At 39.6% G+C, this 24,071-nt stretch overlaps 1 protein-coding gene across 1 annotated transcript in view; it reads right to left on the bottom strand.

Moving 5' to 3' along the window:
* fam135b (family with sequence similarity 135 member B) overlaps positions 1-24,071 on the bottom strand; it is a 60,501-nt gene that overhangs the window by 14,335 nt on the left and 22,095 nt on the right. Inside the window, exons 2-9 of the mRNA XM_064348229.1 lie at positions 21,803-21,899; positions 19,111-19,190; positions 12,507-12,646; positions 11,143-11,213; positions 9,777-9,950; positions 9,216-9,342; positions 2,147-2,300; positions 1,403-1,452 (exon numbers count right to left, since the gene is read on the bottom strand). Coding sequence (XP_064204299.1) covers positions 1,403-1,452; positions 2,147-2,300; positions 9,216-9,342; positions 9,777-9,950; positions 11,143-11,213; positions 12,507-12,646; positions 19,111-19,190; positions 21,803-21,879 — 873 coding nt within the window. The 5' untranslated portion in view covers positions 21,880-21,899. The remainder of the gene's footprint in view (positions 1-1,402; positions 1,453-2,146; positions 2,301-9,215; positions 9,343-9,776; positions 9,951-11,142; positions 11,214-12,506; positions 12,647-19,110; positions 19,191-21,802; positions 21,900-24,071) is intronic.

The raw sequence follows: 24,071 nt of genomic DNA on the forward strand, positions 1-24,071 counted from the left end.
AGCTTTAACCCTCCTGTTCTGTTCATTTTTTAGGTACAGCAAAAATGTTCCCGGGTCAATCCCCATACAGGGGGGGGTTTGCAAATACATGAAATGAACCATTTTCATTTAAAATGTTGATTACACTAATTAAGGCCAGTAGAAGAAGTTTCATACTGAAAAAATAATTTTAAGTATTTTTCCTAGATTTTCAAACTTTAAAAAGGGTCAATTTGACCCGCAACATAACAGGAGGGTTAAATGGGTAAATAGCAATAATGCAAGCATTGCAACTTTTTATTAGAAAAAAGTAGGCCCAGCCCTAAATCCAATAAATCCAGGCCTGTCAATTGACAGCTTCCTTTGTCCATTTGGGAAGGTGCATGCTAAACCTGTGCGAGGGTAACCTCCGTCACACCTGTACCACTCACATCTCCGAGAATCCTAAACTGAGCAGGAAACACCAGCAGATAATGGGGAACCAAGGGTACCAAGGAAGTGGACTTCTAAGAGCACTCACATGTGCCTGTAGTTCCTAATGGGTATATACTTTAGCATTCACCCAGACCACCACAGATGAGCTGCAAGGTGTTCTTTAAAGCACTATAGGGTTTTCTGTAGTGCCTACTAGGGTTGCCACCCCTGAAGTTTAATCTTTTCACCCCATCTAAAATCATCAAAAAAACAACACACATTTTTGGGTTAAATGAAGAGAGGGACTCTCCCAAACAGAAATGGTCATACCTGCGTTGTAAAAACATGTTTGTTTCAAGATGCCAGGTGCCATTGCTGAAGGCCCTCAGGATGCAGAGGGATTTATTTGGGCTTTCGCTTCTCGACAGATGATTTAGTAAGTCAGGAAACACCGTGATACCTTTCCCCAAACTGTACTTCAGACCCTAACTCTGTAAGCACAGCCCTGTAGCCGCAATGCCCTGGGCTGTTCCACACCACACTGCACAAAGACTTCAAAGATTTTCTGGAATATGAGTCTTCCAAACTTACCCGGGGGGAGTTCCAGGAAATTCAGCAAATGAATAGTAGAGCAGTTCAGAAACAGTGACACAGTGAGGAACTGCCATGACATGACCCTCACATTGATTTTTTAATGCGAGGGTCACGTCATGGCAGTTTTTCTTCAGGGTTGTCACAGATGTGACATTTTGAACCAATTATTTCAGCTTAATAGATGGCTTTCAATAGTTCAAAAGCAAATGGCAGGCTACTGAAAATGACATAAAAATGAGCATTGTGTGAGCATTCTATGAGCACTGATGAATGAAAGGGCTTAAATGAGAGCATGACCCACAGAGACGCACAAAAAGGTGGCACACAAAGGACAGGTCCACAGATGTGAAGCACTGGTCTTCAAGGCTGTTGACACAAGCTAATAACTGACTAGCCATCTGAACTGCGAACTAACCTGTAGCTCAATTGACAGCTGATTTAGCATCTCCTCGATTGGCAGCTCATCTGTTGAGAAAAGAAATCAACCATGTAACCAGATACGTGACGAGAACATGTATAAAAGCAGTGGATGAGAAAGGAATGTTCAGGGGAAGTATCTCCCCAGAAACTGTCTGAGATGGTAAGCCTTTGGGTTACAGACAGTTAACCGTGAATTTCCCAGCATATAAATATAATTTTATGGAATATCTTCACAGCTTCCTTTCATTTTAATAAAAATGGAGAACAGACTTAGACATCTAATGATATTGTGTAGCTGATCCTTCTCACATTAGATCAGTTCCACCCGCATGTTAGCAAAATCCCAATTTTCCACCACCACATACTGGGGTCCAGCCAAAAGCCAGTTGGCACCACACAGTATATCCAGCACATCGTGGCTAGACCACATTCTGTCTAAGCAGATTTCTGCTACGCTGTCAGTAAAACCCTTTTAATGCAGTGTTTTACTGTCAAATTAATTAGCTGTCACCCAGTTTAAACAAAGCTTCATCAACATCTTATTTTGAAGAAAACAGGCATCTTTGAGGGTACATATATATATGTATTTTGTTTGCAGGTTTTCACCAAATATTTGAACATAAAAGTAAAAATTAGAGATACTTATTATTATTATTACTCAGACAGCTTGAATGAACTGAAAAAAAAAATATATATATATATATGTGTGTGTGTGTGTGTGTGTGGGTGAGACCCTTACCTATCTCCACCTGTGTAAGCTCTGGGATCTCCTTCATCAGCATTACGTAGTATGTGCGTAGGCCTCTGTGTGCTGCCAGCAGGAGGCGACAGAGTCTCCGGTGCCACATGTGCGCCCTCTGCAGGCAGTTTTCAGACGGGACATAGAAGCTACCCTGGGGAAATGAAGTCACAGAGTGCACAGTTTTCAAGGCCCTAACATGTCCTATTTTACCAAACCTAGCTAGTACTGTGTGTGAGTGTGTATGCGCACGGGTGTGCGGGTGCTTGTGTGTGTGCATGCAAGTTCATGCCCAAATGTGTGTGTGTGTGTGTGTGTGTGTGTTCGTGTGAAATATGCCCTACTTTTCAAATTCCTGTAGTGGAAGAAATATGACAACTCAACAGAATATTTCTCTCTCTTTTCACACACTTGTAAAACACAATCTGAATAGAATTTCCATTTCAAACCATTTCTGCAGTACTGCCTGCAGCTACCTCTGAGTGACTTTTTCATTGAAGTCACATGTCTGAGGAAGTCACTTCAGGGAGCGTCAGAATACGAGAGAGAACTGCTGAAAATTCAGTGAGTAAATTAGGATCACATGGTGGACAGGATGGAATTACCCAATAAGCACAGCTTGTCTTAAGCAGTAAAATATAACCATCCTTGTGATTTTTTCCTTTTGAGTTGCAATTAATTTTATGGGGCTTTCCTCTTAGATTCTTTTTTCAGATGTTCATTTGACAGAAGTGTATTTACAGTGTATTGAAAGTAAATATAGAAATTAATAAATAAAATGCAACAGACAAGGGGTTCATCTCAATTGTCTGTCCAGCAGATGGCTCTCTAAGCACATATCATCCTGCTACTGTGATTGACCTGGACACACTACACTCAGAAAGACGCATATAACACAAATACAGTGAGACAGCTGAAAACCCAGTTGTTTTTGTGTTGTGTACTGTATCAGATGGAGACCTGACTTAAAGATACATGGCAATAAAGTCAGCACACAGATTAATCAAGGGGTGGAAAGCGTTTTTTTTTTAAATTTGTAAACTCCGAACAGGATGGTATTAGTGGGTCCCAATTGACAGATGGGACACCAGTTACTAGGTGTGCATAAGAAAATATGTTTGTTCATACCTGTAAAGTTTTTTCTTTCAGCTTTTGAACGTCCCTGCGGACTGACATTCTCATGTAATGTTTGCATTTTTGTATGTACTGTAATTTTCTCTAAGGTTGTAAAATCTCTCCCTATCATCAAGTGTACGTGTGCTCTGTAATTGTTGCTTTTCTGTAAGCCCGATCCAGGAAGGAACATCTGTACGTTAACTTTCATTCTTTTTTCCTCAGTTTATAGAAGGCCACGGTGCTGTTAATGTGAGTGGAGGTTAAGAAATGCACATTTTTTCCCTAAACCTGTTATTATCCAAAAAGAGAGGTTCCTTCAATGTTAATGCCTCAATGACTACAATTGTTTTCCTCCAAATGTATGATGCATTGGTTTAATTCTGTGTTAAATGTATAGCATTAAACAATTTATAAAACAAATTCTGAATTATAGTTGACTTCAAACATGGTGCTTACTACAGTCAGCGCTGTATTGCAATAGGATTGCAATATTTTAATTGGGTCTTATCTAGCAGTCAGAAGACCTCAATAAGTGCTACACACAGTAATACACCATAATCATAGTAATAACCTAACATATTGTTAACCAGCACATGGAAAACTGATTCTGAGAGGACTTGTGCCTTTTGATTTTGTCTAGAAAAGAAATATTACATTATTGTTCCATTACATCCTAAGTATTGCATTATAATGATATATTTCATAGCCTAATGTGGATGTTATGTTATTAGGTAGTCATATTGTTTATGTATGACAAGGATACGTGTTATGGGCACTCTTTAGAACTGTTAAAGGCAACATGAAGAACAACTGTTTCCTAATTAACCTGAATTTACCTAGAAAAGACATGAATATCTGCAGCACATTAGCTGTCCTTTTGCTGTATAAGGATTACATGCAATAACTGGATTGCGTGCACTACTTGGATTGCATGCAATTGCTGGATTGCGTGCAGTTCTTTGGGAATATTGGGCGACTGGTAGATTAATCCCCTTACAGGGCACTGCAATGCACCATGGGATATGGCAGCATGTCCTGGAGCTCACATGTTCCTCCTGCCCCTAAACCGACAGGGTTCAGGGATAATTCTGCTGGAAAGCAGCTGTGAAGCAGCATGGAATCCAGAAAAATGGTATAATGGCATGTTAAAAGAGTGATCCTGATGCTGATAATAGAGACAGAGTCGCTCATTCCACATACTCGAGAAAAGTACCATGTTCCAGCATGAATCTGTTTGAGGTGAACACCATAACTCTGCTGGTTGCTTTGGACCGTACTCAGACCACTGCAAGCCAGAGAAAAATTAACCTGCTTAACATGTTCGTGTCTAGTTTGTTTCCTCGCTCTCAAGTGACCCTAAAAGGTTCTAAAACATGAAGCAGTTAGTTCAAATGGCAACTCAACGTGTAAATTTCACAGCGAGCTCTTTCCATCCCAACTTAATTCTATTTTTAAAAATTGCCTGCCTTTTCGTTATTATCTGTGCACACAGAGTTGTGCTGGAATTCAGCTGATACTGTTGGAATTAATGCTCTGGTAAAAAAGCAATTAAAGTGATTTCCTTATTTAAAAAGAAGAAAGATTGAGCAAAGAAAGAAAGAAAGAAAGAAAGAAAAAACAAGCCTGTCAAACGATTTGCTATAAAGTGAAAAAGTGCTGAAACCGCTCCTGGTCGGGATAGAGCTCTTAAATAAATAATGGCGGAAGCAGCGGGGCTTCGCTGTACAAATTCCACCTGCAGGCACGTGGCGGTAAACCAGAACTCATTACTGTGATCAAAAGAAGGCCCCCTTGCGCTTCTTAACGGGTTACTTATTAAAGGACCCCACAGGGGGTGGGTGTTAGAGCACTGGAAGGGTGATGGTGGTGGCGGTGGAGGAGGGGTCTACAGAAGGAGAGGCAGAAGCTCTGTGCAGCAGCTCCTATAACGATTTACAGGTGGCAACATCCTAACCTCCACGAGGAAAAAGAGTGGCGTGACAGAAAAAATAATACTCAAACAGCAGGTATACAAACATATTCCTGTAATATTGGAATATACAGCAAAATATTTTTAAATGTATCAAATATTTTGATATCACATGCTTGTATTTAAAAATGAATAGCAAAATGTAAATACATTTGCTCATACATTATGAAGAATTGCAATATATTTTCTGATTTTGATAATACATTTTATTTCAGCATTGTGTGGTATATTCCACTTTTATGAATGAATTCAGTCCCGAACTGTGTACTTAACTGTGTACAATAAATGTAGAAATAGCAAATTCCACTGTTTTTTAAATAAGTGACAGCAATCGCGACATGAAACTATTTGTTTGTACAGTGCTTAACACAAATTAATTAAACATATCCCAAAATATTCCCACATTCTCCCTGAGTCCCTTTTCTGCCACACAGTATTGCTTCAGGTTTAACTAAAATGTAACCACACTGAACCTCTGCATTCCAAATGGCTCGGCGCCCATTAAAAGGAGCAAGAAGGTTTGAACCATGACAACTTCCTGCAAGGCACGGAATCGTTCTATAATTTGGGAAATTCATTTGGTGTTTCCTAAAATTGTCAGTCAGTTTTGGTTTTGTAAGCAGTGAATCGCACGAGAGGACCGCTGAATTAGTAACAGTAGGGGGCAGCGTAATTTATCGTCTTAGATGCTACGCTGCAGTTCCAGGACCTGACTGATGACACTCCTTGTTTCCAGTGACATACAGCGCCTCACACTCCTTGTTCTATTCCTCCCAGGTCTAAATCTCCTGAGTCCTCCGGGGTAATGGATCGAGGCCATAAATTAGATCAATCGACTCCAAGATTTACATTTGTCCGACGGCACTCATAAAAGGCTCCCTACTGGACAATTGCACAGTGAGAAACTGCAGGCCGCAAACTGAATAGTGAACACAGCGCTAATGCACATACTAGACATAGTAGATTAAGATTCTGTCGATCACCAGAATGCAATACTGTCGTTAATTATTCTGCTCTGAAGGAACACCAGCATCTTGTGTAGTGGGCACAGGTGGTCAGGAAAGTTGAGAGAAAGGGGTTATGATTAGAAGTCAACATCTTGTCCTTTTGTTCCACTGAGAAATGCACAATTGCACGCATTCCCCATTCAGAAAGGTTCCGGACCAAACGAAGGTAAACCTCGATGGTGAAAGCCTGTACACTGAGAAAACAGGACCTCTGTGCTTCAGAAATGGAAACCAGACCCATGGGAAATATACAGGAAAAGGTCATTCCAGAATCCCAACAGGGTTTTTAATTTAAGTCTGAGGGGTTTGAGTTAGACTCATTTTCTGAAATCAATGTCGCACTGTGCATGTGCTAATTAATGGCGCAGAGAGTGGGCACCCTGGGCGTGGCTGTTGAATGTTGTTATTTTAATGACCAGAGCTGAAGAGTGCACAGCTCAAAGTGCATGGCACGGGGGAAAATGTTATCAGCGAATGTGCTGCAGCTGGATTCATTCATAGCCAATCAAATGACATTTTTCATTTCCTGTAGGAGTTCTGCGATTTGTGCAGGGTATACTGCCAATTTCCATAGTCTACCAGAAGACAGGGATTAGGAAATACTAAATCTACGTTTCTACCAAGACTTCTTTCTTTTATGGGAGGCGCTGGAAGTTAGGCTGTCAGTTTTTCAAAAATTGAGTTTGAAAGAATTTCATAAGAGAAATTCATTCGGATGTGTTAGAATTTTCTTCCATCAAAATTTTAATAAAACAGTTAAGATGTGTGGCCAGTTTTAATTTCCCATTAAACATGTAGCTAAATAGCTTAAACATTCTATGCTATGACAACAGTATCATGAAGTTTTATTAAACACAATAAAACCAGAGAAGATCATAATAATGCCAGTGATCTCATTCACAGCAGTAAAATGACTCGCAATGGACTGTTGCTCAAATAAAAATAAAAAAAAGATAATGTGCGATTCCATAATTAATTCAACTGAGCGATGGTAAAAAAGGTGTAAGCCTTCAGGGAGGGAAGTTGCCACTCGCATATTATTATTTTGTCTCCATGGACAACATGACCCACATATGAACTTCATTTTTGGGTTAAGACAAAACAATAATATGGCTTGTTGTTTATTAAACTTTTTGATATTAAACGCTACCAGATGATGTTAAATTAGCTTGGAAGGAGATAAGGAATGCAGTTAATGAATGTAGGTTGCATATACAATACTGGCTCAAATTATGAAAACATTCTGCAGTTCAGTTCCTTTAAAACTTTTCTGTGAGCCATTTTTGTCTGTAAAACGTATTTTACAGCATGAGTGGTAATGACATTGTGATCATCACTCATGAAAAAAGTATACAAGCCAAAAAATGGTCTTCTATCTTGATAGGAATATTGTCATTGTATGCAGAAAAATACTTGACAAAAAATATATTCAAGCTAAATATAAAATTTCCAACTTATACACAATGGAAGGTGTAATGATTATTACTTGTTTAACACAAATGCTAATTTTTCTTCATTTTCATTTTATGTTGATATTACATTTATTACATACCATATTTATTATGCCAAAAAGAGAAATTGCTGCCCAATATTGTTCTGTTTATGAATGTAGTCAATTCATAATTTGCGCCAGTACTGTAGCTATCATTTTAAATTCACTTAATTAAAATGAAAAGTTTGTTCAAGCAGCGTTTATTGTCATTCTTCCCATTACAGACGGGTGTGAAAAAAAGTCATGAAAAAGAGCACCCCAGGTACCACAGTGCAGTATAAGAACAGCTATAAACAATTGAAAACAAAAACGAATACAGAAATATAAATTATAAATAAAGAAAAATGAAAAAAAGAAGGAATGAACAATAAATGCAAAGCATGCATTTTTCCTACTTGTGGGATTTTTATCAAAGTCCAATTGGACACCATATGATCCACAAAAACCATTGATTGGCTTTTGAATAGGGTGTGATCATGCACACAGTGCCTGAGAAAGCCCCGAAATTAGGAATATGGCATACGGTGGGCTGTGACCTGCGCCATAGATGTGGTCTGAGCAGGCAATGAGGGTGCAAATTGCAGACTAGAGTGCTACCAAAATTGCAATGAGCTGCACCAAAATTGCAGTGTGCTGCTCTAGCTTGACTGACACACCCCCAGCAGCACCTCTCCTCCCAGTCTCCTTTGGGTCATGAAATGACCTATTGGCTCAGGCGCATCAAAATCCATGATAAAAATACCACTTTGCCACTGCGACAGCTGACAACATGCCATTCGCCAGCCGGAATATAGAGCCCTGAATGCAGGCTCTCAAACGCAGAAACATTGAAGTGTTTCTGAGATACATGGTAACTAGTAGCATGGATATGCCTTTTTCAACATTTCTTTCTCAAATGGACGGAGTGTAGCACAGTGGGTAAGGAACTGGGCTTGTAACCGAAAGTTTGTAGGTTCGATTCCTGGGTAGGACACTGCCGTTGTACCCTTGAGCAAGGTACTTAACTGAAATTGCTTCAGTATATATCCAGCTGTATAAATGGATACAATGTAAAAATGCTATGTAAAAGTTGTGTACGTCGCTCTGGATAAGAGCGTCTGCTAAATGCCTGCAATGTAATGTAATGTAAAAATGTCTGGCTCTCATATCTCTAAGTTTGAGCTTGTATTTTCTTATTTTAAGGACTCAATCCTAAAAGGACTCAACTGTAAAACAGCAGTATGAAAAAAACAGAATTAATTAAGGAATCAAGTGATAACAAAGAAGTTTCATGTACCCAAAAATGGGTGGAGCTATTATGCGCTAACAGAGACACAGTAACATTCAGACATCGTTTTTTTTTTTTTACTGATTGTGTCAGAAAAGTTGCAGGAGTAATTGGCAGCAGTTGATACTGCAGTTCCACTTCCTGTATCGCTTATGTGGTTCCTATTTGCATGCTTTCCCACCCAAAGGTGGTCAACTCAGCTGCAGTTAATGATTTACCTCTGTGATAACAGGCTTGCAGTATCCACCTCCGAACATCAGATTTTCTATCGACATGGCAGATGGATCGGTTCCATTCTCTGGGGAACCTTTTCCCAGCCAGGAACCCTTCCCTGAACGAGTGAAGCTGTAACAAGCAGAGAACCTTTTCCCCTCAATGCAATCAATACAGCAGGATCAAAGTGTAATCTGAGGGTAAACAATTTGAGAGAAATCTATTTCAGTTCAATGGAATGCTACATCATGTTTATTGTTTATTTTGGAACCCATTCATGCATTTATTTTCAATTTATCTGATGTACAATTGCCGATAAATTTCTAGTTTTCTTAAGTCCACCCTTATTTTGTTTGAATATTTTATAAACTGGCTCCAATTAAGCCTGAATCTCTTGGTGATATTACTTAAGATGAATTACATCAATGTGTGTGGTATTTATAGGACTGGGATGAACCATGTTACATATTAGATACAGGTAATTATGAGGAAAGAACAGAACACATTGATGCGCACATGACAAGTCAATCATTATTACATTATAACAGTCATTACCGGTACACTACCTGATCAATGGCTGATGTAAGGCGACCAGTGAGGCATGGATGGAGACAGAGATGACAGAGAGGTGGAAGTAGTCAAACATGACGGGGACGTGGTGGTGCAGCCCCCGCCGGGGGTGGAAGTGGAGGCCCAGCGTTCGACTGCTTATCAGCGGGACCGTGGTGATCTCGCTCAGCCTGGGGGTCACACCACAGAGGGAGATGAGTCACTTTAAAGAGCATGCTCGTTTGAACCCTTCAATTGAGACCACAGTTCAACAGGTAGGTCATGGAAAAAGGGCACACGTGTCTCTGGATGACACAACGGTGGATTTACAATATGTACAATGCTTTTCTATCTACAATGTCAGTGCTAATGCAAATTATAGCTTTTGCACACAAACACGGATACACACATACAAACAGTCAACACCCATGCACATGCAAGCATTTGTCCTTTAATGCTTCTTTCTTAGCAACAAAATATTCAGTATTGATTTTAAAAAATGCCAAAACATTACAAAACAAATGCTATTTTATCTGTACATATGCATTGATGTGAAAATATGAAATTAATCTTTGGCTTGTTTGATTAGTGACTTATTATTTAGACACAATTAATACTGCCACTTCTTCAAGCTCACATCACATAAATAAAAATGTTAGATTGAGATAAAACAGGCAAATGGGATATTTTATGGGACCTATACCAGTTTAAAATAATTACCATAAAATTAAAAAAAATAAATTCTCCACCATATCCTTCACACTACACAGTAAGTTACAGAAATCCAGGAGGCCATATTCTCCTACAGACTCCAAATAAATGGGTCACATTTAAATGTGCTAATTGTAATACAGCTCTAACTTTGAGGAGTTCAAATGGTATTATTATTTCTCAGCCACGCATTTCAGATTGTATTCTTTTTTTAATGTGAAAAATGGACCCTGCCCACTGTAAGTGATTATTACAGCATGAGACAGCTCAAGCTATACTAATATGCAATGTGCGCTTTGTAATATGCACACAAGCTAATTATTTGGTCCTCCTCCATGCAATAATTCTATGGGTCTGTCCATAGGGGGTAGGCCTCTGGCTTAGCCCATGAAACCCATTCCCTTCTGGTTTCATTAGATAACTGAATGCTTAAAGACAGGCACGCCACCATGGAGGTTTCACCACAGAAGTGCGGCCTCCCCGCTCCCTCTGTCGCGTGTCCATGATTCCGTTTGCACTACTTTGACTTTGTCACAGGCCATAACCACTGGAAAAGTCCAGGCCGACCGATTCTCAGGAGAAATCTCTCCTCGCGTTCGCTACCATAGTGAGGTGGAGCACTTAAACCATTAATGCACAAGTGAAGTGGTGTGGATGTAGACAGTCACATACTGCTGTTCGCTGTCGGTGAAGTGCAGGTCCAGCTTTAGCTGAAAATCCACTTCACTCAGGGCTTCTTCGACCTGAGAAAATGAAGTGTTTGAAAAATAAGTGTCAGAGGAGACACTGAGGACACAAACTGAAAAAATAACAAAACAAACAATATCATGGAAAACACAAAAAAAGAACTACATTTGAATGTGGTTTTCAATAAAATTAAAAAATAAACACTTATACAATACTAATTCATTAAATATAATCCCGCGCCCAGTGAAGCATGCTGAATGTTATTCTGTTTATCACAAGATTCAAGGGTATTTGCATTTGGAATAGGGTGAGAAATTCACCAAATCTACATTTTCTTGTATCTATTTTAATTGAAAATGAACAACAGAAGGGGGTTGACAAAAGCAGGTTTTCATTATGAGGTGCTGCACTTCAAAAGCACATGGTGTCAACAGAGACGGACACATTCTGTTGAAACGGACATTGCTCGCCCATTAAACCCAGGGGTATTTTGGAACTTTATCTCCCATTAAAGAAGCTAATCCTTCCAAAGTTAATGAAGAGCTTTCACCATGAGGGGTGATACTGATACCTGATATGCCTCAAAGCTGAAATTCCTCCCAACCTCATATAAATACAGTAATAACAGTGACACTTCTGAAATTAAGAGGCAGGCAATAAAACTATCACCCTCAGTGCTTAAGACGTATGTATTTCACTTCAGCCGCATATCATGTTGAAAATTAATTGAACAAATATTTGCTTTGCATGCAATGTTCTATTAGGGTTAACAAGGCAGTTTTGTATTATAAACAATAACAATGATAAGTGCAAAATGTGCAAAACACAGGCAAACGCAGACAATCTTTGAGCCTTGAGCATTGCTACAGTTTTTCATAAATATTCAGTATGGATTCTTATTTGCGCTCTATGATCTGGCCACATATTAGAAGTGGAAGCTTTAGAGGTTATAAACAACTTTCACGTGGAGAAGTAAAAAGTGACCTTGTGAAGGAGAGAGATTTTATGCAGATAAACTGGCGCCCTGGCTCATCTTCGCAGCGGTGCCATTGCTCTCACAGCTGATAAATCTATCAGTGGCAAGCGAAAACATTCAGAGTGCATTCTGGGTCCTGCCCATCTCAGAACTCGTACACAGACCCCATCAGTGGTATTGGCGGACTTAGAAATTCTTTCTGAAACTGAAGAAGTGTTCGCTCCTTGAGAGGAAAGAAAGCGTGGACCTCGAAGGCACAGACTTGTGATTTGTGCAGGTCTCCCCTCCATGAACGCTCTCAGACGCAACCTTCTTGACATTCAACCTGTTTTCAGAAAGCGCGAGAGGGCCTCGCTTCATTGGCCCGACTTACTCTCTCTCCATCGAGCAGCAAGTGAACCTTGAAGTTCATCGAGTCGTTCATCGCTATCTCCTCGTTCCGGTACAGGATCTGAAATATCCTGCTGAAAACGCTGCCATCGTGGACACCAGGAGAACTAAAGCTGGATTCGCCTAAAGGGAAAAAAAAGAGAAGGAACGTTTTCAGCATCACCTTATTTTGTGACCAAAATTTTTTTATTTCTTTACTTTTTTATTTCAGCAGAGAGGATAGGGCAAAGTACAAATCAGAAATTAAGAAAGCATATCTCCAACTCTTCTTAGAAATGTCGCACAAATCACTTTAATGGGAAAATGTGACGGTTTCCCTCGTTTGCAAATTATGCTCTGGGCCTGATTTGTGTGGCTTTTATGTGCCGTGTGTCACAAGTGGGATGGCTGGCAACAGGTGCGCTTCGAGATAGCTTTGAAAAAAAATAACCCCTCTGATGCTCAGAACCTTTGTGCCGTCACGCACAAAGATACAAACCGCCAGTTCACACAGTGTCTGCTGACACTTCCTCTGGGCCCACTGATTGAAGTATACTGAGCCCGGTAACCCTTTTTGGACTGGAGGATTACGTGAAAAAATTTGAACGGTACGCCATAACTGTCTTTTCAATGTGATAACTGGTGGCAGAATGAGATACCATTGAAATGGCACCACCTCCCAATGGCAAATAAAGACTCACCTGATCAGACATAATTTAGTCACCATGGTGGAGTTAATGTTGCTCTTATAGACTGTCAGGCACCACGCAAACACTAAGATACGAGGTAATGCTGTTTATAAAAATCATTGTCAGACTTCATGTACATGATATGTTTTATAGCGCATAATCATTATGCACTATATGAAGGTGTAAATAATCACTGTCACTTGCATATTTTAACAGAGATTTTCAGCTGGCATCTTATTTACTGTGCTGCTGGAGCTGACTGGTACTTATTTTTCATTGCAACCTGTGGAGAATATGTTTTACAACAACTGCCTTCAATTTCTTTAATTGGAACTCATCTAGAAGAGCTTCTTAGAAAGAAAGAAATAAATAAATAAATAAATGGTCCATACATCCATTATCTAACTCGCTTATTCCTGGTGAAGGTCGCAGGGGGGCTGGAGCTTATCCCAGCATGCATTGGGCGAGCGGCAGGAATACACGCTGGACAGGTTGCCAAACCACCATTCATTCACACACTCATACCTACAGGCAATTTAGACTCTCGAGTTAGCCTAACCTGCATGTCTTTGGACTGTGGGAGGAAACCAGAGCACCTGGATTCGATGTGAGGTGACAGTGCTACCAACTGCACCACCGCGGCGCCCTATGCTAATCTGTGTGCACATCCACAGAGAACATCTGTTCCACACATATGTTCCTTCAAGAAATAAATGATCTTTACTATCTAATACTGTCCCACATAGTGTGCGTGCGTGCATGGTTCATTTATGGTATGCTTGTTTTTTTAAGCATGAAAATATATAATGAATACTAGAAATATATGGTTTCTTTTTAAGCCTAAACCCAGACTAAAATAAAACAATACTTTTTGTATTTCCGAGTAAATAGGATGTTCCCTAAAACTGACAATAGACTGTATTCATCTTCATTTTTACTCCAGATCAATTTTTCTCTGAGACAGAAACTTGAAGTCAAATGAAGCACGCTCTGAAAATTCATATTTCATTCTCAGCTGTAAAACCACAGTGTTGTGCTCTGGGAATTGAGGTTTCTGATCAATGATTACACATTAGAAGGAAAAAAGAAAGAATCTATCCTTCCGAGGACACAGTCAGGCACATACTGTAACACAGTACCACTTGCCTGGAATGGAAATGAATGTGAGGACATGACCAAGAAGAGGAGCCCTACAGCATATTGAGCTACATTTTGCATATATGAATTAATTTACATTTAAATTTCAATCCAGAAAGAAGGTGGGGCAGGGGCAAGGGAGGTTTGGTGCTAGAAAATGTGCTTAACTGCTAATTAATTAGCAAATAATTGTTTTTTAATCACTTAAAATTGCAAACAATTTACAAATACTTTGTTTGCACAATGCTATATATTACGTACCACAGACTGTATTACAGGGGTGAGATACAAGCAATCAGGAGCAACAGTCTATTTATGCAGTGCAGTAATGAGGTCAGGTGGAATGAAGGGGCATGTGTGGGAGGGGACTATTCATTGTTCTGATGATGTTAGCAGCTTGGACACTTGCTTCTAAGCCTTCAAATACAATTCCTCTGCTCCACAGAGGGTAATCTGCTTACAAATAGACCCAAATCTCCACAGCCTGGAACATGAATGCATTAATGAAAAGAACATAAATACTAATGAAATTAACTGAAATTAATTTCTCTATCAGACCATTTGTTGGGGGTGCTTAAAAGTTTGATGTAATTTGTGAGAAGTCTTATTTGTCTGAAGTGCATGCATTCTAAATATCCAGATAATTATTACACAGATACAGTATGAACTAGTCTGGCCTACCATTTTTCAAATCAGTTAAAAGAAAGATTCTGACAACAGCAAACAAAATCTTTCAGCCTCAGGTGATGATAGTCCATGAATTTGACTTGTTCCACAAATAAAGGTGCTTTGCCTTCAAAAGCACTGAGAGGCATATGTAACTGAGAATAACCTCCTTTTCCAGAAGCGTATTTACCAGTGAACTGGAAAGCAGTGGTGTACCCCCCATTCTGATGCCCATATAAGCACGAATGCCAAAGCCGCAATGCAGGAATGGGGGCGGACAGGTATGCTGACAGTGAGACTGTCAGGGTCAGATCTGTGCAGACACCTGTGTCTCACACAACAGCACCAGCAAACAGGTTCAGATGGCTCAATTCTGAACCGGCCTGTATGAGCTAGAGCGTCTCAGCATGCAGAACCACGCACAGCCATTTGGATGGAAAGAGTGTCACTCCACAGAGGCACTGCAGATTTCTTCTGAGACCTGTGCTTGCAAGTCAAGGATTGCTAAATTTGAATACATAACGTGCAATAGAATCATGTTCATGTTCAGTGTCATGTTATTTTTAGTAACCGTCAGTCCAAAGAATTCTGACATAAAGCAAATTGCTCCAGTGCAAGACATCCATTTTCACGAATAACTAAAACAGTTTGCAAAATCCAGTTCAAATATTTCATACATTGTCTTGATGTGAATTGTCACATCTTTATACAGAAATATACAGTACTCCTGTTACACAACCCAAAGGTACCAAGCTGCAACAGCAGTTGAAGATGTTATCTGTAATTATAAGCAATGTTTATCTCTATGTCTGGCTGCTGCTCATAATAATGATGTTTTACCACCAAAGAAGCTGCACTGAATAGCATCTCTTAATTTCCTGCTCACATCAAGCATACAGCATAATTATTTATTGATATTGTTAGCTCAATTCTAATTGTTATGCCATTAAATCACATCTCTGCAGAATTCCAAAAGCCGTTTATGGGCGTCTCTAACTGAGCCACTGATGTTCAGCCAATGTTGTGTCGCAGTTTTGTTTGTCTGTTTTTCTCAGAAGACGCCCAGTTCTTGGCTGACGAGCAAGGACACCCAGGACCGCGCACTCTTTTAAATGTTGGATTCAATTAGAATCAACTTTGTCTAAATGCCTGTGATCAATAAACTCCAGACTGCACTTTAGGTGTCAGTGCCAGTATAATAATTTATTGATGCGTCAGTGATGGGCAGGTTCAGCCAATGGCCCTAAGTAAAAAGTCACATTTCAGCGTTATGTGCTGACTCAACAACGAACCAACTGCACTCGGCAAAGAATGCGGAACACTCCTTCACCCCATGTATTAATTTTATCAGCCTTTTATCTTTTATTAGGCATCACAAAAACATTACTCTCTGCATGAGACATACAGTATACCCTTAATGGATCAGATATTGCCCTGCTGATACAGTACGCTTTAAATATTTTAGCATTGATCGCAATGTTTTATTGGCCACATAAACGAAAATGCTGCTAGGCCACCATTGCATAAGTGGTCACATGACTGTCAGTCAGACAATGAGAAAAGCAAGGCATCAACTGTTTGTGTTTTTATTTTGCTACTCTACCGTACACATACCACAACAATGAACTACCTACTTGTAAGGGTATAGTTTATGGGGGACGGGGGGTTATAAACCCCCAATATAACAAAATAACCAAATAATATAGCTTAACGATGAGAAAAATGATTTCATAAAATAAAGAGGAGAATTTCATGTTGTGAGTGGGATATACTGATCAGTAGTCTGAAGTATTTTTCCTTTGAATTTACCAGAAATGATCACATCACTGCTGTTCTTTAAAAATAATTCTGTGTATGCCCCTGGGCACCCCTATATGGTTTCAGTTGCCAGGGTCTATGCATTTCAACCCCCCAATATTCAAAATATAATTATGCCCTTGGCTACTTGCTATTCCTAAGAGAAAGCATAATAAATATGCTACCAAGGTGTATGCAATCTGAAACGTGATCTGTGACTATTTATTTTGTCTTATTTTTTGCATGAAAGTTTTTCTAATGTGTGATCACTCTTTCAAATTCGTTTGAGAGATGAGTGTTTTTTTTTCCCTCCTGTGACTGCCTCACCAAAGACACACCATTTTATTCTGACAACACAATTGCCTGAATATGACAGATGGATTTGCGGTCAAAGAATCCACTTACAAGCTAAAAAAAAAAAACACTACAACACTGAGCCAAAACATGATCAAAATAGCTAAAGATCTGTTTCCCTGAGCTGCACTTTTTCTACTGTATGTTCTAAAATAGTAATTTTATGTAACACAGCTAACATGGCTATGCACCAGAAATATCTTCTAATACTGTAATTGCATATCTGACCTCAGTCTGGTACTTCCCCAGTGCAAATCCTCCAATGACTTTTTGTAAATGGATGCTGCGTCTAGATGAAAAGCAAAAAGGCCCTTGACCAAGCATTATATGGAGTTTTAAAATTTGCTTTGCATCACAGTATACATAAAAGCTCCTATTCAGACCAGCAAGGCGGAGCTGCCTGGAGTATTTCGTGGAATCTTTTGTACACAGCAGTGGTTCACATTAATGTCCATAACCTCAATGATAGCCATTTTATTAGGACCTGCATTATGGATGTGAAAAGTCAAAGTGGAATTTTGATGTCAATGGAATTACTTGGTTAGGTTGCCATAATGAGCAGCGTGCATGGAATGTGCAAAGCAAGTTCTGGTGTGTGCACTAATAGCTGAAGCAGATCCATTCAGTGGCAAACTGTATTCATATATTCATCTAAATATTTAAATACGTGGGTTGTCCTTACTGAAATGGGTGTACTGAAACTGCAATGACAAATTCAGCCACTACCACACCCTTGGGCCCACCATTGTCTAACTGAATTTATGACAATTTGTATATTGCACCAGCCACATATAGAGAGAGTAAAATACGTTGTGCCAAACCCTGTCTCACCATTCCATGTACAACAGCGTTTAAACACACTTTATCATTTTAGGGCACAGGAACCCTCTAGTTAAATCTGTAATAGTAGCCCTGTTTAACACATCCTCAACAGATGTCATTACAGTGAAGGAACATATATAAATATAGGAAATACAATGAGCATGTGGCGTGACAAAATGCAGTCCAAATTCCACAAATTGTGTAAAATTGTGTAAAACCCTGACTTAACCGCTTAATGTTTCAGATGAAAATCCCAGCGCACTTGTTACAGCTCAGAAAACACTCTCAATGTGAGTCAATCTGACTGAGTTCCCACGGCACAAAGAAGAAAAGTCCAGAAACGATTACTGCTTTCGACATGCTGTAAAACCCTGCCTTTTTTATGTTGGGTCCCAAAAACTACCATCCCCATAAACCCTCTGAATCTGTACAGCCCTTGGTCCCCAAATTGCAAACAATGCATAAGTCCACACAAAGTCGAGTAGATCTGTTTTTCAGTGGTCTAAGGTGTGGCAACAATACATTACTATATATAAATTTGGGTTTAGTCTTGCACAGTATGCCATTACCATTTAAGCATACAATTAGATGATTATGTACACATACATGTACTATTAAATTAACATTTGTCCCTAACTTTGCCTAACAATTAAGTTAAATGTCAAACGTAATTGTAAGTTTAAGAAATCAATTGAGGGAGGAGATGCTACAGGAAAGCTGCAAATAATGTGGCTGTGATCTGGCTCTTGAGGCCAGGGAACATGGGAATGAGAACATGATTGATTACATGGGCACAGCCTGACATTTTAAAAAGCTCATTTTAGCTCACCGGAAGAGCCAGGGGAACATAGTGTAAAGCATGGATTGTCACTCTACAAAAAATGGAATTCTCAGGAAAAGTAAAAAACTTTCTTTTACCAACACAAAATTATGGTTCAGCCACACAGAATTTTGAAAAATAATTTTACGGCATACAAAATGAACATTTTGTATGTCACCAATGCTTTGTAAATCATAGCTAAAACTCTGTCAGTGCTCACAAAAGACTCAGTCAGCCCTGCATTATTGATCGTACCCCTACTTTTCTCTGGACAATTCACATCAGGGCCTGAAGGTAGTGTGCGTCCTTTAAATCATTCCTACCTGTATTTCCTGCTGTTGTCACAATCAATCTGTGTGGCACACGAGGGGAGACCTTCAATCCAGCGCGGACCTGATAGAACCTGTGGAAAACACAAATCATTTGATGCTCACTTTAATACTTGTGATGCTTACTTTCAGAGAATGTGAAAAAATTGAAACTGTAAACTGAAATTGAACCATAATCAAGTCAGACGAAATGGCAATACAGTAACTAAAGAACTTTCCTCTCCAAGAAAAGTCTGCAGTATGTGAAGAATGAACCGATTACTGCTGAAACACCCAGTGAGTTACTCACAAAGATGGTAAGTCCCCAAAGACTGTGGTAATCCTGCTGTACGCGATTTTGCACAAAAAGTCTACGGAACCTCCCAGATTTAAACAGCAGCTCCTGCATCTTCACGAGACAGTGTGGGTACAGGCTGAGACATGCAAGCCCATAATTCACTATACAAAAATAATTCCAGATAAGAAAAATGCAAAATAAGAAAATATAAAACAGTGAATACAGCTGTTTGTGTAAGTACAGTTATCGTGGCACATCAGCTAAGCAAGAGACAAGAGTTTATAACACTGTCAGCGGTGACGGTTTGAAGTACAGTTTTCCCCAATTTTCCCTACAGATTTGGAATGAACAAGCGCATCCTTGTCACGTGTATCACCTGTAGCCATTGCAAAAGGCACCACAGCAGGAGTCTCCAAAGGGAAACCGCAAGCCAGTCCATGCTTACAAATGGCACATAATGCAATGTTCAGTGTCAAATCAAGTCTGAGAGAGTGTATGCGATCCCAACTGAACTCATGTAAGCTCTGTTAGAGTTTAATTTATGCTGGACATTTTACCGTGTAGTAAAGTTGGGAAAAGTAATGAACCTTGTTTTATAGCCACCCTATCCTCAGTGGGAGGAGGCCATCTATGTTCCCCGATTACAGACTCCAGCGCATAATAATAAAATTATCGTTCAAATACAAACCTGCAATGCCTCAGTAACAGGGCTTTATAAAAAAATAATAATAAAAAGCAAATATTTGCCATTCCAGTATACAAATCATTTAAATGAATATGGGAAGAATTTGGATGCAAAAGCAGTGACTTCAACGAGTCACTGACCTGTAAGCACTGAACCACTTTAAGTGACTAAAAGTGATTGGAAAGCTTAGTGTTTGTGAAGCTTAAAATAAACGAATGATTTATCGCGGTAAGCGGCACTTATGCAGTTATGGCCCCGGCCAGATGCACCGTCTTGGCCAGACTGCTATCGGCCAGAGAGATTACAGGAATCACAGACATCGGGGAAGGTACTGGCACCCCCCCCCCCCCCGGAATACTTCATCAATATCACGTGTTTTAAAAACACTATCTCGCCGTGTCCAATACATATCAATCGAGCTGGAATTTACATAGAGCTGAATCTGATTCCGCATCCATTAAGGCGTGCAATGCGCTTAGCACCATCTCCCATCCCATGTAGACTTAATCACTGATTTATAGCCATTAGCCCCAAACTCTGTTCTCTGAGTAGCTTGGTACATTGCATTTCTATCCATTTTACCTGTATATTTCATTTTTTCATTTCCTATTCTGTATTTTTCCATAACAATATTTTTGCATAATACATTGTGTACGTAGGGCTTTCTCTCCCCAAAAGCAGAATCACGTCTGCGAGCAAAACAAATGTGTATTAGTGCACTCACCAGAGGGGATTACTTTGTGCAAAAAAGGTTTAGTCCTCCCATTTATAAAATCAAATCTCAGTAAAGCTGGCATTTCATAGAGCCAAAAGCCAGATGCCATTTTTTAATCATTATCTTCCAGCAGATGTATTATATGGCATAAAAACGACCTTTCCTCGATAATTAATAGGGTTTTTTTTATTATTGCTACTAAAACTGTGCGTGCCCTGCTGGTGGGTCTGTGAAAACGGCTAACAGTTATTTTAAAAATCGAATATATAATACGCTGCTGAGGGAGCGCTGCTATCAGCCAATACATGAGATGCCTGTTATGTGCCCGGACTGGGGTTTGGAGCACAGCCACAGGAGCACTTTGTGATTGGTGAAATTGTTTTCTGTTTTCACAACATGCGGAACATGATTTGTTGCTACGTGGCACTTTAGAATGTTTCACATTACTTACATAATAAAACGATCACAGTGGCTTCCTACAGTGTTGTCCGGCTTATCGTTGAGCAAAAGCAACATGCCCGCAGCATGCGGATAGGTGCCTATTCACTTGAAATGTCGCAGTAATAATTTAACCTCGCTAGACTTCCCACGGTTAATGTCCCTGGTTCCAGAGACCCCCTGTGCTGGCTGGAAACCACTGATACAGACACCGTCTGAAACACGAGTGGCTTTGGCTTTAAGGGAAACCATTCGCATGAAAACGTCTGGCTTTGAGCTCGCCTCAGAGGACGCTCCCCTGGCTCTCAGGCAGAGTGCCACAGAGCAGCCCGCCTGATTTCTCTCCGCACGTGTAACATCCTCTGCTTTGATGAACCGGTTAATCAGCTGTCAGTCTGCAGTGCGGCAGACCCAGTGCAAACCCATACACCCCCCCTGCCTCTCTGCACACAGGGGACAGAGAGTGGGTGACCTTTCAGGGAAAAAAAAACTGACTTCAGTACAGTGGATCCCAGGATGCTTCCTCACAGCAGAACCCATGGAAAGGATGGCAGGAAAGAAGGAGGCTTACCCTCGCTGGAAGAGATCGACATTGTGGAACTTGTGAAACTCCACGGAAAATTCCACAGTCCCCTGTACCTCAGACATGATCCCTTCCAGGTCATCACCTGCAAATAGAAAAAAAAAATACAAATTTGCAACTACTTACACAGACCTTCTATTGTGTCAAATTCTAATGCGGTGAGATACTGCAGTCTTTCTAAAATTCAAAAAAATATAAATAAAAAAAAAGGTTAGGTTCAAGAGAGGCAGCCCTTGGAACCATCAGAGCAGTATGGAGGGCGCAACAGATTTCAGGCTTGGATCTCTGTGCCCATTGTAAAAAAAAAGTACAACACAAATAAAACTCAATTGAATTTATGATTTTACACAACGCTGGGTTTTGAAAAAGAAAAAAAAAATTGATCGCTGAAGCTGCAGAACATCTCCGCTTTTCTTTCTCAATAGACTTGTAGTGTCAGTGCTGAGTCTACAGAATTGCCTTTACTGGCTGCAATATGACATTAAAAGCAAAACTGTTTTACTTTTTGTACTATATATTCATTTTTTATTTAAGCATTTTGAATATTCCACCTTTATTATTTATATGGGATATTTGGATATTATCTTATCCTGTATCAGACAGCATCTGTATTACTGTACATCTAAGCATATATATATATATATGTATATATATATATACATATGCTGTCTACAGATTTAAAACTGCCTCGTGGCCTTCTTTCATTCCCAGAAAGTTGTTAAAAACCAAAATCAGGTGAACTGTACCCAAGCCACAGGCAGAACTCCTTTGCCTTGTTGTATCCTGTCTGGCAACAGCACAATAAGAGTTATAGATCATAAGGCAAATCACCAATGTGAGCTGTGCTCATGGATGGAAATCAAAACTGTAGGGTGTCTTAGTGCAAACAAGCATGTTAATTAATAAGGCCAGACACAAAAACCAGGCCAGAATTCTCTGAGCAATTTTATCGCTGTTTGTTTATTTATTTATTTATTTATTTGGAATGTGCAGTATTTTTAATTCATAACTAAATCGGTTTGGCAGCCATTAAAAATCTCTGGATGGATATTCAAAGGCTTAATGGCCAGACAGGGGACACCCAGTAAGCACTCAACAGCATTCTGGATTAGCATCAGCCATTGAGATGAAAAACACTTTCTCCACATTATAAAGCAGAGTAAAACCTGCCGCGTAATTCATTGAAGAGACATTTAATGTGCGACTCAAATCCCTATAACTGTCCGCTGTGTGAGGTCAGGTTTACAATAAGTCAGTCATGCTTGTGTGAGATTAAATTTTTCCTGATAAAAAAATAATCAGTCTAAATGGTTCAGGCTCCTTTCACAGTGATGTTATGACTCTTAAAAGGAACAATCTTTCACACCACAGTAAAACTACAGATCGCTAGTGCAGTTTGTTTGCTGTGAAATAATCCTGATTTGAAAAGTGTGCAATACAAAATCTACCTTGACAACATCCTAAATGATAACCTCTTTTTCCCTGAGAGTGAGATTGGCAAGTGCAGGGAATGAGCCAAGAGCCTAATTACTTCCTGCTCATTAAAGCTAAGTGCTTGCTTATATTGCAAACTGTGCAAGTCTTAACTGCTGCACCTATCAAACCAATACTCCTTCTGACATTCTCAACACATTTCTCATTCTATAAAATCCAAAGACACTTGTGGCTGTACTTGTATGGTTCTACAGTTAAAACACTATTGACCATTAACCATCCATCATACTGGTCCCAATGAGTCGCACCTCTTCTTCTCGTGAATGCACATGCTGATTGTATTCGAAAATGTTTACATCACTTCTTCATATACTCTACAGCCAAGTCTAATCGATAGTCCTCCTCAGACTTGCATAACAATGCTGTGCATTGCTGATGCCCTTTCTGCTCACTTAAAACTTCCTCTGAAAATCTAGAGACAAAGAATTCTTAACTGCTGTACCAATCAAACTTCTGACAGTTTTGACACATTTCTCATTCTGACTGCAATCTGGAAAAAAATGTGGCTGTATTTGTACAGTTCTGTAGCTAAAACACTATTTTTCAGCAAGTTAGAGGAGCTACTGTTATTTACATTTCAATGCATATGAAGAAGCAAGTCGCTCTATGTAGTGAAACAGGTAGTTCACATTAGCAAGTGGATCCCCTGGGGAAGATAAGATAAAAATGAATGCGAAATAAATTTTTTAAAAGGGAATTCATTGTTTTTGGAAACAATGGACAACGCTCCACGCATTCACATATTATATACAGCGCATATTTA

Source organism: Anguilla rostrata, chromosome 8, assembly GCF_018555375.3.
Source record: "Anguilla rostrata isolate EN2019 chromosome 8, ASM1855537v3, whole genome shotgun sequence".
Taxonomy (NCBI): Eukaryota; Metazoa; Chordata; class Actinopteri; order Anguilliformes; family Anguillidae; genus Anguilla; species Anguilla rostrata.